This window comes from Merops nubicus, unplaced genomic scaffold, assembly GCF_000691845.1.
Source record: "Merops nubicus isolate BGI_N331 unplaced genomic scaffold, ASM69184v1 scaffold21189, whole genome shotgun sequence".
Classification (NCBI taxonomy): domain Eukaryota; kingdom Metazoa; phylum Chordata; class Aves; order Coraciiformes; family Meropidae; genus Merops; species Merops nubicus.
Genome location: NW_008629246.1, coordinates 21086 through 37814, shown reverse-complemented (window position 1 = coordinate 37814; position 16729 = coordinate 21086). Strand labels below are relative to the sequence as shown.

The window sequence follows — 16729 nt, the reverse complement described above, 5'->3', positions numbered from 1 at the left end:
AGCTTCACAATGAGACAGCAATGTGCCCTCATAGCCAAGAAGGCAAATGGGGTCCTGGGGTACATTAAGAAGAGTGTGACCAGCAGGTCGAGGGAGGTTCTCTTCCCCCTCTACTCTGCCCTGCTGAGGAAAAAACCTGGAGTATTTGGTCCAGCTCTGGGCTCTGCTGTTCAAGAGAGACAAGGAACAACTGGAGAGACTCCAGTGAAGGCTACAAGAATGCTGAGGGAACGAGGAAAGGCTGAGAGCCCTGGGGCTCTTTAGCTGCAAGAAGAAAAGACCGAGAGGGGATCTCATCAATGCTTCTCAATATCTAAAGGGTAGGAGCCAAGAGGATGGCGCCAGAGTCTTTTCAGTGGTGCCCAGTGACAGGACAAGGTGCAACAGGCACAAACTGGAACTCAGAAGGTTCCATCTGAACATGAAGAAGAAATTCTTTCCTGTGAGGGTGGCAGGCTGCCCAGAGAGGTTGTGGAGACTCCTTCTCTGGAGAGATTCCAAACCTGCCTGGACATGACCCTGGGCAACTTCTTTTAGGTGAGTCTGCTTTAGCAGTAGGGTCGGACGAGACTCTGCAGAGGTTCCTCCCAACCCCTACCAGTCTGTGATTCTGTGATAGTCATTACTGAGCATTTTGTGCACCTACCCTGGACAGTCAGTGGTACCCTCACCAGAACAGATCCCATCAGATTCCTCGCCACACACTCATATTCAGACGTATCTTCCTTCCGTGCTGTGACGATGCGCAGGGAGCCGTTGGACAGGACAGCCACTCTCTCCTCGCTCACAGCCGGGCCGCCTCGGCGCGACCACTGGATGGTTGGGGGAGGCTCTCCACTTGCCTGGCAGTTCAGAATGGCTGTGGCACCAGCTTCAACAACTGTCTCTACAGGTTCAACAGTAATGACTGGAGGACCTGGAATGGAAAGGTTTCTCTTTAGACAACAGCAAATGGTTACCTTTTTGTATGTTATACTGAATATTAAAGATTAAGGTCAAAACAAGGGCAAACAACTCTTGTCAGTTTACTTTGACTAAAATAATAAGGTCTCCTGATCTTATTAAAAATAGCTTGTCGTTGTCATTTTAACTTGCACATACGTACGTAGCAACCTGACAGCTGAAGTTGGGATTGAGGCCTGACAAACTTTCCTAATTGTTAAAATCTATTACTCTTTATAATCCTGCAGGACGTAAGGAACACACCCATGCTGTTTGATACTCGAATAGAAAAGAGATGTTTATAACTTCTACCACTAGTGAAAATAGAATTCTAAATTATTTCTGCCAAAACTAGAATATTGTCAACGAATGCTGGGATTCATCTCATGTAACTTTCTTAATTTGAAATTTAAAGCTCTAGTTTAACACAGTTGTGAAGACATCCACTGTAGTCAAGTAAGAGAAACAGGCCCTTTCAGAAGGCAATTCACCCCATTCTTTGTTGGTTTCTAAAATGAAGTTGGATCATTCTTCATATACCTCCTGGCCTTTATTAGCACTAGTGTGGCCAGCAGGACCAGGGCAGGGATCATCCCCCTGTATTTAGCACTGGTGAGGCTGCACCTTGACTACTGGGTTCAGTTTTGGGCCCCTTGCTTCAAGAAGGGCATTGAGGGGCTGGACATGACCAGAGAAGGGCAATGAAGCTGGTGAAGGGTCTAGAGCACAAGTCTTGTGAGGAGTGGCTGAGGGACCTGAGGGTGTTTCACCTGGAGAAAAGGAGGCTCAGGGGAGACCTTCTCGCTCTCGACAACTCCCCAAAAGGAGGCTGGAGTGAGATGGGGGTTGCTCTCTCCTCCCAAGGAACAAGTGCTAGCACAAGAAGACATGGCCTCAGGTTGTGCCAGGAGAAGTTTAGGTTGGATGTGAAGAAAGATGTCTTCCCTGAAAGGGTTGTCAAGCCCTAGACCAAGCTGTCCAGAGCAGTGTTAGAGTCCCTGTCCCTAAAGGGATTGAAAAGATGTGGTGCTGAGGAACATGGTTTAGTGGTGCCCTGGCAGTGCTGGGTTAATGGTTGGACTCAATGATCTTAAAGGCCCTTTCCAACCAAAACAATTCTATGCTTATCCTCTTTGACCTCACTAGCTTAGGCTAGACTCTTAAACATTAATGATGAAAGGATGAGGTGAATCTTAACCTACAATGCAGTGCCCAAGCTCCAAAACTGCAATAGGAGCTGGATGCACCTATCCAAAGGCTGTTTATCACTCCATCTGGAGGCATTACAAACTTCACTGGGAGCCTTACTCTGAAGCGTCAGCGTCAGACTGCGTTCCACCACACCAGCATCATTGGTAGCCACACACTTGTAGTCACCAGCATCTTCATTCTAAAGAAATGAAAAATAAGATGTTCACATAACCTTATAAACCTGTAATGAGGCTTTTGTTTAACAGAGCACCTCCTGGAGGTGAATCTTCTGCAACACAACATGGCATGCACTGGACATTAAGAAGCACAGTTAGCTTCTAGGGTATCCCAACAGTTTGCTTTTATCAACATTAAGCTGATATTCATGCGAATTATTTTTACTGTTATAACTCCATTTTGATTTCCTTCAGCTCCCTAAATCTGAGATCAGATGCCATGTTGTGTCTGGGGAGGTTTCGATTGGATACTAGGAACAAATTTTTTACTGAGAGAGTGGCTAGGCACTGGAACAGGCTGCCCAGGGAGGGGGTGGAGTCACCATGCCTGGAGCTGTTCAAAAAACTAGATGTAGTACTTGAGGCTATGGTCTAGTGGTTAAGGGAGATGATGGGATGGAAGTTGGACTTGATGATCCTAGAGATTCTTTCCAACCACAGTGATTCTATGATTCTATCAATTTTTTGTTTCTTTGTTTTATTCATTTAAATGAACTCAAGGGAGCTGCTGTTTTTAACCTCACTTCAAAATACAGGGATTGGTTTATACAGCCAAAATGGGTCTTGCCATTCAGATAGGGAATTTCAATTCCAAGAGGTTTGCACATGAAGAACACAACTGCTTTTCACCTGACCTGACTGGGTAGAACCCAGGGTTTTTTAAGGTCAAAACCAGTCTCACTTAATTGGGCACAACCAGGATTTCCACACACCAACAAATACTATGTAGATTTGGTCCTTCTGACAAAGAGAACAATAGCCCCCAGCATTTTTATGTGTGTGTGTCACGATCATTTAAGTCAAATTCTAGTCTGAATTAAAACAACATTCGTTAAAAGTAAAAGCAAAAGTCTATTCCATGTCTAGCCTCACTCTTTAAAACAATATGACTGGGAACACCTTTATTAGGCAAGCACAGGGCAGAAGCCCATTGTAAGGGAGCAGTGACTCACGACAGTGCCGTAGATAGCAAGGGAACCATTGTTAAGCTGTTGGATCCTGTTGCTAATTGGAACGCCGACTCCTTTTTTGCTCCACTGGATGGTTGGAGGTGGATCTCCTCTGACTTCACAATTCAAGATAGCGTTGCCACCCAACGGCTCGATTCGGCTAGAGGGGTAATCCCCTTTAAAGACCGGAGGCTCTGAAGAAACAAGTGATGGCACAGAAACAGCAGAGTCAGAATAAAATGCCCTTGAAACTCCTGCTAGGGATCATTCACCTCTGACCTTCTGAAGTGTGAATTTCAACCCCTTTCAATTTTTCCCAAATCACCTTAGACAAGGTATCAAATACTAGAGGTAACAGCTTTAAACTAGAAGAGAGTAGACTCAGATTAGAAATTAGGAAGAAGTTCCCTCATTATGACGGTGGTGGGACTGGGACAGGTTGCCCAAGGACGTTGTGGATGCTCCATCACTGGAGGCATTCAAGACCAGGTAGGATGGGGCTTTGAGCAACCTAGTCTAGTAGGAGGTGTCCCTGCCCATGGCAGGGGGCTTAGAACTAGATAATCTTTAAGGTCCCTTCCAACCTAAATCATTCTATGATTCTACTATCAAACCAGATGGCTGTGTGAAACTGTCCAACAGCAACCACAACTACTGTTATTTTACGTACCTTTGACATACACAAAGCCAATAGCTTTGATTGAGCCAACTGCGTTTTCTGCTGTGCACACATAGGTGCCAGAGTCATCTTTAGATACTCTTTCAATAACGAGTTCGCTGTGCCCGTTTACATCGTCGTATTGTGCTGAAGGAAGAACACAAGGGAAAGGGTTACTTCATGATTTTACATTCTACCAGCAGAAGAGGACCTGGGGGTGTTGGTTGACAGATGAAGTTTTCTTCATATTGAAGAAAAATAGCATTAGTTGTTGGATGCTGGGTAAATATCATCAGATACTGAACATTTTTAATATGTTACACTATTGGCTACAGAAAAGGAACAATTTATTATCTTCCTTACAGCTTTGTCTCAGAGGCAATTTAATTACATGATTCCATAATACTGAAGATATTCCTCACACAATCACTGCCTAACAAGTTTGTTCCCTTTAGTTTTTTTTTTCTTCCTTAGTTTATAATTGCAGTGCTGTATGGAGGAAACCAACTGCAGAACAGAATGGTCAGTGAGAGCTGGTATTACCCACCTGGAATGATGTTATTGTTAAAGGTCCATGTTATTTTGGGTACAGGTATCCCAGTTGCTCTGCACGTTAATCTGAGTTGTTCTCCTTTGGTCAAAGCTACATCTCCAGGCAGTTCTGTAAAAGCTGGAAGTACATGAACTACCAGGGTGACAGTGTGTGTGTCTTCTCCAGCAGCATTGTTAGCAATACAGGTGTAACTGCCAGAATCTTCAGGCTGAAAGAAAGCATGTTAGGGACATTTCAGCTGATATATCCTACACAACACTACCACTTCTAACAATCAGAGAATCTCAGAGGGTTTGGAACAAGCATTCAGCCAATCTGAAACCTTTTCACCTCCTTTAAATCAGAAAGATGACCTACACTTCCTTTTGCCCTTCCTGAGAATTTTATCACACAAATTTTCACAGATATTTTACAAAGACTCTGGAACATTAAGAACAAGAAAACAAAATAACACAAAGATGAATCCAGAAATGTGTGAAAATGAAGAGAAGCAGGGTCTTATTCCTCCTAAAGCTGTCAAGTCATAGGTTAGATTTAGAGAACTTACAACAACATTGTCCAAAATGAGGCCTCCATCTGGCATAGCCCGGTATCTTCCTACTACCCCTGTTAACAGTGTATTATCCTTCTTCCAGAGGATTGTTGGTGTTGGAATCCCCTCAGCCACGCAGGACAGAACAGCCTGGGAGTCCTCTGTGACTGTGTGCTGCATCTCCGTACTGCGAATCTTGGGTGGAACTGTGAGAAGGTTTATTGAAACATTTTACCTCTGTGTATTATCCAAGCACTACCATACAAGCATACAACACTAGGCTGAAAAAATAAATAGTGCCTGGATATTCCCTATTGCTTCTGGTCTCCATCAATGACCACCATTAAGCAGACCAGAGAAATGTGTGAAATACTTATAACAAAGTATAAACCAAGTTAAGGAAATCACAGAATCTCAGAATAGTAGGGGTTGGAAGGGATCTCTGGAAATTGTCTTATCCAACCCCACTGCTAAAGAAGGGTCACCTAAAGGATGTTGCTCAGGATCAAAGGCGGGCTTTGAAAGTCTCCAGAGAAGGAGATTCCACAACCTCTCTGGGCAGCCTGTTCCAGGGCTCTGCCACCCTCACAGGAAAGAAGTTTTTCCTCCTGTTCAGATGGATCCTCCTGGGTTCCAGTTTGCACTTGTTGCATCTTGTCCTGTCACTGGGCACCACTGACAAGAGTTTGGCCCCATCCTCTTGATTCCTACCCTTTAGATATTGAGAAGCATTGATGAGAGCCCCTTTCACTCTTTTCTTCCCCAGCTGAACAGCCCCAGGGCTCTCAGCCTTTCCTCATCATAGAGATGCTCCAGTCTCTTCAGCATCCTTGTAGTCTCTGCTAGAGTCTCTCAGTTGTTCCTTGTCTCTCTTGAACAGGGAAGCCGAGAACTGGACTAAATACTTCAGATTTTTTTCCTCAGTAGGGCAGAGTAGAGGGGGAAGAGAACCTCTGTCAACCTGCTGGTCACACTCTTCTTAATGCATCCCAGGACCCCATTGGCCTTCTTGGCCATGAGGGCACATTTCTGGCTTATGGTGAACTTGTTGTCTACCAGGAGTTCTTCACTATGAGGGTGGTGAGACACTGGCACAGGTTGCCCAGGGAAGTTGTAGATGCTCCATCACTGGAGGTGTTGAGCAACCTGGTCTAACTGAAGATGTCCCTGCCCATGGCAGGGAGGTGGGAACTAGATGATCTTTAAGTTCCCCTTCAACCCAAACCATTCCACGATTCTGATTAAGTAACACAATTTTCCTAAATGTTTCCCCTCCATTCTAGGTCCTCACCCTCCGCAGGGTCAGGCTGTGACAGCACATGTTGTTTCTGTCCAGTCCCACTTACTGTGCACGGCGAGATCCACGCTGGACGTGCTGGACCCTGCCAGGTTAGCTGCCATGCACGTGTAGCGGCCCGCGTCACCAGGCTGCACAAACACGATCTGCAGAGCACCAGAGCTGAGAATTCTCCTCCTAATGGACTCGGTTATCTGTTGTCCATCTTTATGCCAGCTGATCTCTGGCCCTGGGTAGCCTTCAGCCTCGCATTGCAGGGTGACAGATTGATCAACAGGAGCAACATATTCCTTGGGGTGGGACTTGATAACAGGAGGAACTGAAAAGAATTAAGGAATATTTTTTTTAAGAATTAGATGTTGTAAGAAGCATGGAATGCTTCAGTTCTTAGTAAAAATAATCCTAACTGCATACTTTGATCCTAAAGTAGACAGAAAACTCAAGGGAATAAACCTTCTGGGCTCTATCCAGCATCACATCCAAAAGGGAAGCACTCAGTCCGTTTCTATTGCTCAGAAGCGTGCTTTGGCTAACAGAAAGCATGCACAAACCTATTGGCTGTAAATCATCAGAAGAGTTTAGGTGATGCTTTACCTTGAACTTTCAGTTTGATCTTCCCCAGAGCAGTGCCAGCTGGGTTTTGAGCAACACACATGTAAGTGCCAGCATCCTGAACAGTTGATTTTGCTATCTGTAAACCCCCGCTCGGAAGAACCATGTAACTGTTGCCTAAAACAAATACAATCAAAATATGAGACTTTTGGTTTTAAATGAATGGGTTCCTTATATCTAAGTTGGAATATTCAGAAAAGACAAAACAAGTTTCTGAGTCACAGCAAGGAGGCAGGAGTGAGAGGCTGTAAGAGGATACCTGTTGTGACTACGTTGATGCCCTCCTTTTGCCACGTCACGACGGGACGAGGTGTACCCGTCGCTTCGCACGGTAGAAGGATGGGATTGTTCACAATGACATCCAGCACCCCTGGCTGAGTTTGGATAACTGGGGGTTCTGTGGAACAAAATAAAAAGGAAAATGCAGTAAGGCTAGAAAATATGATAGGTACTAAAATCCCACAGCCTGAGAACATGAGAAGGCTGAATTAGCAATGGCTGCATTCTGCAAGCCCCATGAACAGCTCAGTAGAAGCATTCTTAACTACAGCAACGTGCTTGGCCATGAGTTTGGTTATAGAATATGGCCTCACTGCGTGCAGTTTGCCATCAGAGATACACTTTGACTTGCCAAAAAAGCAAAGAAACAAAAATCTCACAAAAATAAAATAAAGCAGCATGGATTGGGGGCCCTATCCTAGGTACCAGAGCTGTAACACGCAGAGTGAATAATCATTGTGCTCACAGGACATCCAGCTGAGCAGGACACTACTTGTGATGGCCCACCCTGGCCTCAGCATTACTCTGAAGCATATGTACATATTAGAATTATAGGCTGGTTTGGGTTGGAAGGGACCTTTCAGGGCCATCTAGTCCAACATCCCTGCGGTTAGCAGGGGCATCTGCAACTACAGCAGGTTGCTCAGAGCCTTGTGCAACCTCACCTGGAATGTTTTCAGGGATGGGGCATCTGCCACCTCTCTGGGCAACCTGGGACAGTTTCTCACCACCCTCACTGTAAAAAATTTCTTTCTTCCATCTAGTCTGAATTTCCCTTTTTAGTTTAAAACCATCACCCATTGTTCTGTTTCAACAGGTCCTCCTAAAAAGATTGTCCCCATCTTTCTTATAGGCTCCCTTTTAGTACTGAAAGAACACAATACAGTGTCCCATAAGCCTTCTCTTCTCCAGGCTGAACAATCCCAACTCTCCAAGCCTGGCCTCACAGCAGAGGGGTTCCAGCCCTCTGATGATTTTTGTGGTCTCCTCTGGACCTACTCCAGCAGGTCCCTGTCTCTCCTGTGCTGAGGACTCCAGGGCTGGACCCAGCACTGCAGGTGGGGTCGGTCTCAGCAGAGCAGAGCAGAGAGGCACAATCCCCTCTCTTGACTTGCTGGCCATATTGCTTTGGATACAGCCCAGGGTGCCATTGGCTACAGGGCTGTGAGCACACATTGCAGCTCATGTCCAGATTTTCATCCACCAGTGCCTCCAAGTCCTTCTCTACAGGGCTGCTTTCAATCCCAACATCCCCTAGCACGTGCTGAAACTGGGGTTGCCCACATCCAGGTGCAGGAACTTGCACTTGGCCTTTTTGAACCAACATAATGTTCACACATAAGTTGTGAACCTGGCTATGAACCATAAGTTTCACACAGCCCCTCTTCTTAAGCCTGTTCCAGGTCCCTCTGCATGGATCCGGTCCCTCAGGCGTGTCAACCACACCACTCCACTTGGCATCAACTGCAAACCTGCTGAGGGTGCACTCGACCCCACTGTCTGTGTCACTGACAAAGATATTAAGCAGCACTTTGGGCAGCATTTACTGACAGAACACCCTTTCTCCTCAGCTTCCCATCTCACCCTGGACACGGAGGGTGGCATGCCTGTGAGCAGAGCCAGCAGCGTTCCGCGCCACGCAGGCGTAGCGTCCGGCGTGGGCCAGCTGAGCAGCAGGGATCTCCACAGCACCTGCAGCAGAGAGCCAGCACATCACAACACACACCAGTACCCTCCACTCACAGTGAAACTCCCGAGAGCTTCAGAGTCTGCATTTTTATTCTAAAAAATCAGAGAGGGGTTGTTTGGAGATCGTTTGCATTTATTTCATTATTTCCTTCTACGTGTGCACTATCACAGCCTGTCACTGGTATTCTGTGGCTGAGCTCCAGCCACACACGGTACCTGAAGAAAGGATTCTGTAGCCATCTCCTCTGGGAAGCAACTTTATGCCGTTTTTGGTCCAGTGGACTGAGGGGACAGGAACCCCCGATGCAGTGCAGGAGATGACCACTGGAGACAGCTTTGTTACCACAAGGTCTGTGGCTTCATCTGCTATGGATGGGGGCACTGAAAACAAATATCAGTGTAAAGGTTACTTAACCATTTTCATTTCTATGAATTATTGGAAATGACTTATCTTCCTTGGGATCATCAGAGACTTACAGATATCAGCAGGATAAAAGAATGATATAAAAAGCTCAGCTCAACATTAGAACATCCCAAAGAAATTCTGGCTGTATATACATGTAATAGCAATATCCCCTCTACCTTGAACAGTGAGCTCAACTGCTCTTTGATCTTCTCCTGCATCATTTGACACAGAGCACTCGTAGACAGCAGTGTCATCCACAGTGGGAGAAATGATTACTAAGGAACCTGAAGACAGAAGTCTGAACAAAGAAAAGAGAAGAAAGGAAAAATCATTGAAATACTTCTTTTCTTCTCAGGTAAGCAGACCACTGAATTTGCTGGCTATACAACACTGCATTTCAGCATGGCTAGATTTTTACGGTGCTAAAACCATCCCTGAAAACCCATGGTGAAAAGAAAACATCTCTCACCTGTATGTATTCTGATTCTGGTCAACACTAAGAAGATGCCCATTCTTTTTCCAGCTAATTGCTGGCCTGGGAATTCCAGTGGTTTCACAAGGCAAAGTGGTCTGCACATTTACAGTAACTGTAATATTTGTATGTCCGGGAGCAATAGTTGGAGGAACTGAGGACAAACAAAGCCTAATTACTCAGAATAATTATACACAGATGCCCACACCACCCTCTCATACCTATATATATAGAGCTGAACTGCCTGAATGCATTCACTCTATTTTTATAAAGAGTAACTTGATAGCAATAAACTTACTAAAGATGTAGCATGGGATGTGTCAAGTCTTTCTAGTTCCAGTGCGCAAGGAGTGAGTATTTTATTTTCTTTCCATGAACATTTAGGTTGCATTCCTAAGGCCATAAATGTATTCCTTCCCCCACCCCCTTTTCCTTTGTTAAAGCAGAACAGCTAAAAAGGGCCTAAACTTAAAACTGGATCTGGCAGAACAAGATAAACATGTAACTGGCCTTCAGGCTTGTAAAAATGAAGTCCTCCAAAGCCGAAACTTACCCAGAACCTGCAGATCCGTCCGTTTGCGCTCGGTGCCGGCCGCGTTGGTGGCCATGCACACGTACCGCCCCGTGTCGCTCACGTGTGCTGAGTGGATGTGCAGGGATCCATCCTCTGACATGGAATACCTGGAACAAAGACACAGAATTTTTCTTCTGCTCTCCAGTCATCAACAGAACCACCAGCTACCCTGGTAGCACAGAAGGAAAAGATGACTCAGGGTACACAACCAATAGCCTAAACACGTGGTGTCTTAATTTGGGCACATAGAGCTTTCTCATTTATTGCATTTATTCTGACTTCATTCTTTCCCAGCACATCCATTTCCCAGAGAAATTATGAAATATAGCTGACATAGTGATTCCATATAAATGATGACAGATTTGCAGAAAATATCCCAAAGCCTCTTTTATGGTTTCTCATTTAACCATAAAACACCCTAATTAATGCTTGTGCATTTTCTTTTTACTTTGAACTATAACTGAATTCTTTAGCATTTGCTCAGGTCCAGAAAATGCCAAAAAAAATTAGAAGATAGAAACCATTCAGTAAAATACAAGTTGATACTAGAACATGTATATATTTTTGGCTTCATCCCGAAACTCCATATATATACAAAAATACAAAGATTTTTTTTCACATTTATAATTTGACATTTTTAGTATCAGAAGATTATTATTACATTTGGTTGCCAAAGGATTTTTTAGTCCTTCTTAACAATCAAAGGATGAAACTTTTGGTACTGCTATTTTTCTGTAGAGCAACTTTTTTATATCTATAGCCATATTTTCCACATTTGGGTCTATTTGAGATGATAGCACAAATACTAGTTCTGATCTGTGAAAACAAAACTACTTTACAAGTCATAGATGTCTAATAAAGCTTTCTGTAATTAATCTATTATTAAAAAACACAGTGAAGAATATTTATGCTGACTTCGGGACAATACCTCGTATTGTTCCTAGTGAAAATAGCCCCATCCTTCCTCCACGTAATCCTTGGGGCTGGGACTCCTTCTGCAGCACACTCCAGCACCACAGAAGCATTTATATGCACAACAGCAGTCTGAGGGCTGCTTTGGATGGTAGGAGCCACTGGAAAGGGAAAAATCACTGGTGATAGAAGAAAAAAACCTTCACACTGCAACGACTGAAAGTAACCCCATGAAAACAGACACAGTAACAGGTATGGGGATCACTGCAGAGACAGAAACAAGCTTCTTACCGTTCTGTGCAGTGTACAGCTACTGCCACGATGCAGCAGGGAATGAAAAAGAAAGTTTGTTGGAAATGCACTGCAAAGATCACTTTTGCAAGTTACTGCAAAGGTTATTGTATAGCTGAAACAGTAAAAAGAGTCCAGCACATGTAATTCAGCAAAATAAGGCTGTGGTGATATCCTTGCTTCCTAATTATAAGTTAAGGAGAAAAAAGAATTTTAATTGGACCAGTAAGGACAGGTACAAATGACTGGCTTGTGAACAGAACAGAAACAGGAAAGAAGTTTCCTATCATCACCCAAGTGTGAGAATAGAATAGTATCTCACCAGACTAGAGGTGAGGAAATGAACAGGTTTAAAATTAAATTCAGGCCAAGGAGGAAACCCCAGGACAAGGAGGTGCATAGGGCCCTTCAAGGCCTATCTTCCTGCTGTCTCCTGCTTACAGGTGCAGAGAAGCAGTCACAGTTTTCTGGTAGCCAAGCCAGCTATGAAACCTAGTCCCCAAAGTTGCCAGTCAACCTGGATGTATCCTGACTGTGTCAGGATGATGGCTAGATGCACAGCACCCTCCATCAGCAGGGAGCACAGACAGATGGAGAGTGAGTCAGGGTGAGTCCACAACAGGTCCTTTAGTGTGGGGGACAAACATGGACTTGGGTGGTGGCACACATGAGGTCATACCCATGGTCCCACAGTTTAGACACAGTCTAAGCAGCCAACACGTGCCTAGAAAGAGACAAGTGATGCTTCTATCTTGCCATTTGGGCTCCTGCAGAGGTAGCATGCAAAGGCCAAAGCACACACGAGGGGGTGCATCGTTTTACCATGCACGGCCAGCAGGAAGTCCCTGGTGGTCTCCCCGGCGACGTTCCTGGCCAGGCAGGTGTAGCTGGCGGCATCGCCCAGCTCGGCGTTATTGATCTGCAGGTAGCGCCCGCCAGACAGGACTCGGACTCGAGGAGTTCCCTAAGGGGGCAGAGAGAGAGAGAGTTGGACAGATTTAACCCCACCAGTCTTCTCTTTATGAGGAGAGAACATTCTTTTGTTGCAGAGTAATAAAAGCCATGAAAGAAGGCCAAAGATAAACCAGGGACTGAATTCATTGCTGGTTTAACTTCATTTACAGCCCTGAAGATAACAGGGTAAACAAAGGGGTTTTTTAAAATTATCATTGTTTAATGGGTCTCCCTTGAAACTCCTACTGGAATTTGTACCTGAATAACACATTTTTTGGGGGCTACATAGTCAAAGGGCTTTTGAATTTTTAATAGAACGGGGCAGCTAAAAGCACACAATGAATTTTATTTACGTTTGTGAAAATCCACGCACAATACAGGCAGAAGAAAGATATTTCTCTGTGCTGTTCTTCAAACATCACAGTCTATCAGGTGGGAGTCAGTATAAACTTAGCCTGCTAACTTTACTAGCCAGCAAGTTTACTAGCAAGCACTTCTGAATCTGAGGATACCACTCTTCTCCTCTCTGCAATGACTCCACAGTACCTCCTAGGTAGCTATTTGAAGTCAAAACTTTTTACGATAGAATTGTTTAGGTTGGAAAAGATCTTGAAGATCATCAAGTTCAACCATTAATCAATTATTGCCAATTCCATCACCAAACCATGTCCCCCAGCACCATATCGACACAGCTTTTAAAGCCCTCCAAGGATGGGGGCTCTACCACTGCCCTGGGCAGCCCAGTGCAGGGCTTGACAAGCCTTTCAGGGAAGACATTTTTCCCAGTGTCCAATCTAAACCTCTCCTGCTGCAACTTGAGGCCATTTGATATGACCACAACCAGTCCAGGTCATGTCTGCAGGAATGACTGATAGTAATATCAACTACAAGTGCTCAAAAATCCTAACTGGATTTAAACCCAAAACAGTAGAAAAGAAGAGGAACTCAAACTTTTCATGTCTGCATGAATGACTGATAGTAATATCAACTACAAGTGCTCAAAAATCCTAACTGGATTTAAAAAAAAACCAAAACAGTAGAAAAGAAGAGGAACTAAAACTTTTCCAGTGTGTGTTACTCACACTTCAGATGACAGTGAAAGCTGCTAGTTTCTCTACTCTTTTGGTTAGAAGATCTGAGAATAGCCACTACAACAGATAGGTGAAACTCCTCCATTTCTGCCCTTCTCTGCACTACTACCTGGTATGTTGGTCTCATCCTAGGCACCAACACAGCCAGCCTACCAACATAGAACAAACAGCAGTGCTGGAGCCTCAGAGGCAAAATGGTTCACCACTGCACTGGACTACAGTCAGATTTGGGGTAATAACTGGTATTTCCTGTTGAGTACACAGTCTATGTCAAGGTACATCAGAGAAATCATCTTTGAAAAACACCACAAATTAAGCAATTCTTTTACTGTTTAACTATAGCCAGATGAGTTCAAGATGCTCCTACCTACTTCTTAATACTCACAATGTGCATTTCTAAATCAATGAAGAGTGCAAGGACTCCAAAGCTGCTAGAGGCTAGATCTTGCTATAGTTTTACTACCAAAACCAGTAATGCTGCACATCATTAAGAGTACAAAGGTCTAGAGTAGACCTCCAAATCTTCACAGTGGAGGACAACAAAACCAGGAGGAATGACACTCTCCACCACAAGGCTGTATCACAACAAAGCAGGTATGATTTAAGTTGAAGTAACACTGCAGCCTGAGATCCTGACTTCCTCCAATCATGTCCTGTCACTGTGAAATCTCAATTTTTCCAAGATAGGGAGGATGAAAAGCTACAGAGCACCTCTTGTTGCACACCTAAGGAGAGCTTTTCCCAAGCTGTTTAGCTTGGCTAGGAGTCTGTTACATTGCTTTGAGGTTGAGAAAGCAATCAGGCATTCAGGAGGACACTAATGTTTTCCCCAAATCTGGAGCAGTTATTTATATAAACTAAGTTCAAGTATGAAAAGGATGGCAGGGAACAGAATAAACCTACAACTGCTACCTAAAGTACACATGACAAATTAAGAGTGCCATGTCTGAAGGAAATTTATAACTTAAATTTAGTGCTGGAGGACAGCTAGCTCTAGAGACTGAAATTCCCTACTTTACTGTCATAGAATGGTTTGGGTTGGAAGGGACCTTGACCATACCACACAACCAAGATGCCTCAGCCCTCACATCCTGATGTGAGCTCCTGAGGAAGAGGAAAACTACAATGACAGAAGTCAATTCACAGGTTAAGCTGAGTATCTACACCTATTATAGTGTTCCTCTATTGCTTTGGTTTCTAGTGAATATTTGTACCAAGCTTCTTTTCATGGTTTAAGCATTGCTGTCAAAACACAAGCTTTCCAACGAAGACTGAGGGAAAAAGTATTCACACACTTAACTTCCAAGCCTTATTCAACCTTGCTGTCCTAAGGAGAAAAAAATTAAACCCCCAGACCTCTATCCAATTAAAGAATTAAGCATTCAGAAGAAGAGTGGTTTTGTTAAACTTGATCCTAGTAAGTCTTGTGCTGTATTAAAGGTAACATTCCCTAGAAGCACTTAGTAAGACATCACTGCCCACCATATTCTTACTTCTTCCACTAATATTTAATTCCTCTGAATTTACAATAGAGGAAGAGCCTGAGGAATGGCATGCCAGAAGGAAAACAAACAAAGCAGAATTTTGGGTGAAGACTACTGATAGACTACAGTTAAAGAAGACACAATTCATAAGCTGAATTTGTTTCCATTTTATTAATGACTGAAAATCAATTGAAAGAAAATTATTAATTAAGTTCAAGTAATAACAGAACTTAAATTGTTTGATTGGAAAGCATCTAGTTTCTGAGTGATCCCCAAGGAAGAGAATGGGAAGGAAAAAGTTATTCCTATATAAACCCTCCTCATCTTGCTAATTGTCTCTCAACCAGCAAAGATTTGATGCCTTAACATGACACTACATGGAATTCTGAGTGAAAAAGATGCATTTGATCCAACACTGTGGTGATAGAAACCCATTTTCTTGTCTTTTTTTTTCTTTTCCCCAACATAAAGAATTTAAATTCCTTTCTAAATGCTACTAGAATAGGAGGATGCAGAATATACCCAAAGGAAACATATAGTGTAGTCTTTTCTCAGCTACCTTTCCTGGGAAGCCATTCAGGAGTATACCGAAGGCTTCTAGCATTGTTCAGAGGATCCAGGAGGAGCAAGGGATCCCCCTAAAGGAAAAAAGAACAAGTAACAGCGGGATGGCCACTTCAAGTGCTTGCTAGCTTCAGGTACTCATTTAGGACTAACTGGATTTGTACTGGGGCTACTCAGCTTCTCTTGAATTCAAGGCACTGTAACTTGGTCTGCACTGAAGGGACAAGTGAGTAGAATAAGAAACCTCAAGCACTGTGTGTAAAAAACAAAGGGAGCAGAAGACTAGTACAAATAATGTAACCACTGTACCTCTAGAAGTTCTCCATTTTTAAGCCATGAGATCGTTGGAGGTGGCACAGCATCTGACTTGCATTCCAGTATAACTTGTCTGTTCTGCAGCACAGTCAGGTCCTGTGGAGCACTGGTACCAGCAATGTTAGGGGGAACTGTTACAGAAATTAAGAAAAAAAAAAAATAACCACCATACACACGAGCGATCATTAAAATTATTCACTGAAAATTTCCAATGTATTTCTTAAGTTTAAAATAAATGCAAAGTTACAGTATCATTAATTAGTTTTACTTCTCAATACCCATCTTAAAGATACCACATGGTGAACCTGTTTCTTAACTCACACACTGGTAACTACTGTGGCAGAAATTAAAGTCCACTCTCAGTGAGACTGCAGGAGTTTAAGCCAGACAGAGAAGAGGTCACTGCAGTTCCAGAAACTGTTCATGAATAAACACAGGACTTGTAATCTTCAAGAAGAAACCCCAGGCACACCGGAGAACTGCAGAAGCCCCATTTTTGCCTACTTTACTGTCACCATGTTTTATGTATTCATTTCTAAATACTTTTCTTACCTTTTTCTACTGAAAAACTAAGATGATCATAGGTATTAAACTTCATATCCTTTTCCAGTAAGCACAGTGAACTCAACACAATTGACTACTGATATCTATAAACTTCCTAGGTATCCATAACATGAGACTTGGAATTCTAACGCATCATTTGCAGCAGGTGGAGATTTCCCTTTTA

The 16729-nt window shown here is 43.6% G+C and overlaps 1 protein-coding gene across 1 annotated transcript in view; it reads right to left on the bottom strand.

The window, feature by feature from the left end:
* Nucleotides 1–646: 646 nt before the first annotated feature.
* The window catches only part of LOC103779316 (hemicentin-1-like), a gene marked incomplete at its 3' end in the record, with an annotated part of 34296 nt that continues 18213 nt past the window's right edge, over nt 647–16729 (bottom strand). Inside the window, exons 19-36 of the mRNA XM_008946942.1 lie at nt 15997–16133; nt 15712–15761; nt 12807–12873; nt 12417–12558; nt 11320–11464; nt 10371–10498; nt 9522–9629; nt 9156–9320; nt 8835–8942; nt 7231–7368; nt 6954–7088; nt 6409–6678; nt 5078–5268; nt 4525–4738; nt 3990–4124; nt 3323–3513; nt 2251–2332; nt 647–916 (exon numbers count right to left, since the gene is read on the bottom strand). Coding sequence (XP_008945190.1) covers nt 647–916; nt 2251–2332; nt 3323–3513; nt 3990–4124; nt 4525–4738; nt 5078–5268; nt 6409–6678; nt 6954–7088; nt 7231–7368; nt 8835–8942; nt 9156–9320; nt 9522–9629; nt 10371–10498; nt 11320–11464; nt 12417–12558; nt 12807–12873; nt 15712–15761; nt 15997–16133 — 2676 coding nt within the window. The remainder of the gene's footprint in view (nt 917–2250; nt 2333–3322; nt 3514–3989; nt 4125–4524; nt 4739–5077; nt 5269–6408; nt 6679–6953; nt 7089–7230; nt 7369–8834; nt 8943–9155; nt 9321–9521; nt 9630–10370; nt 10499–11319; nt 11465–12416; nt 12559–12806; nt 12874–15711; nt 15762–15996; nt 16134–16729) is intronic.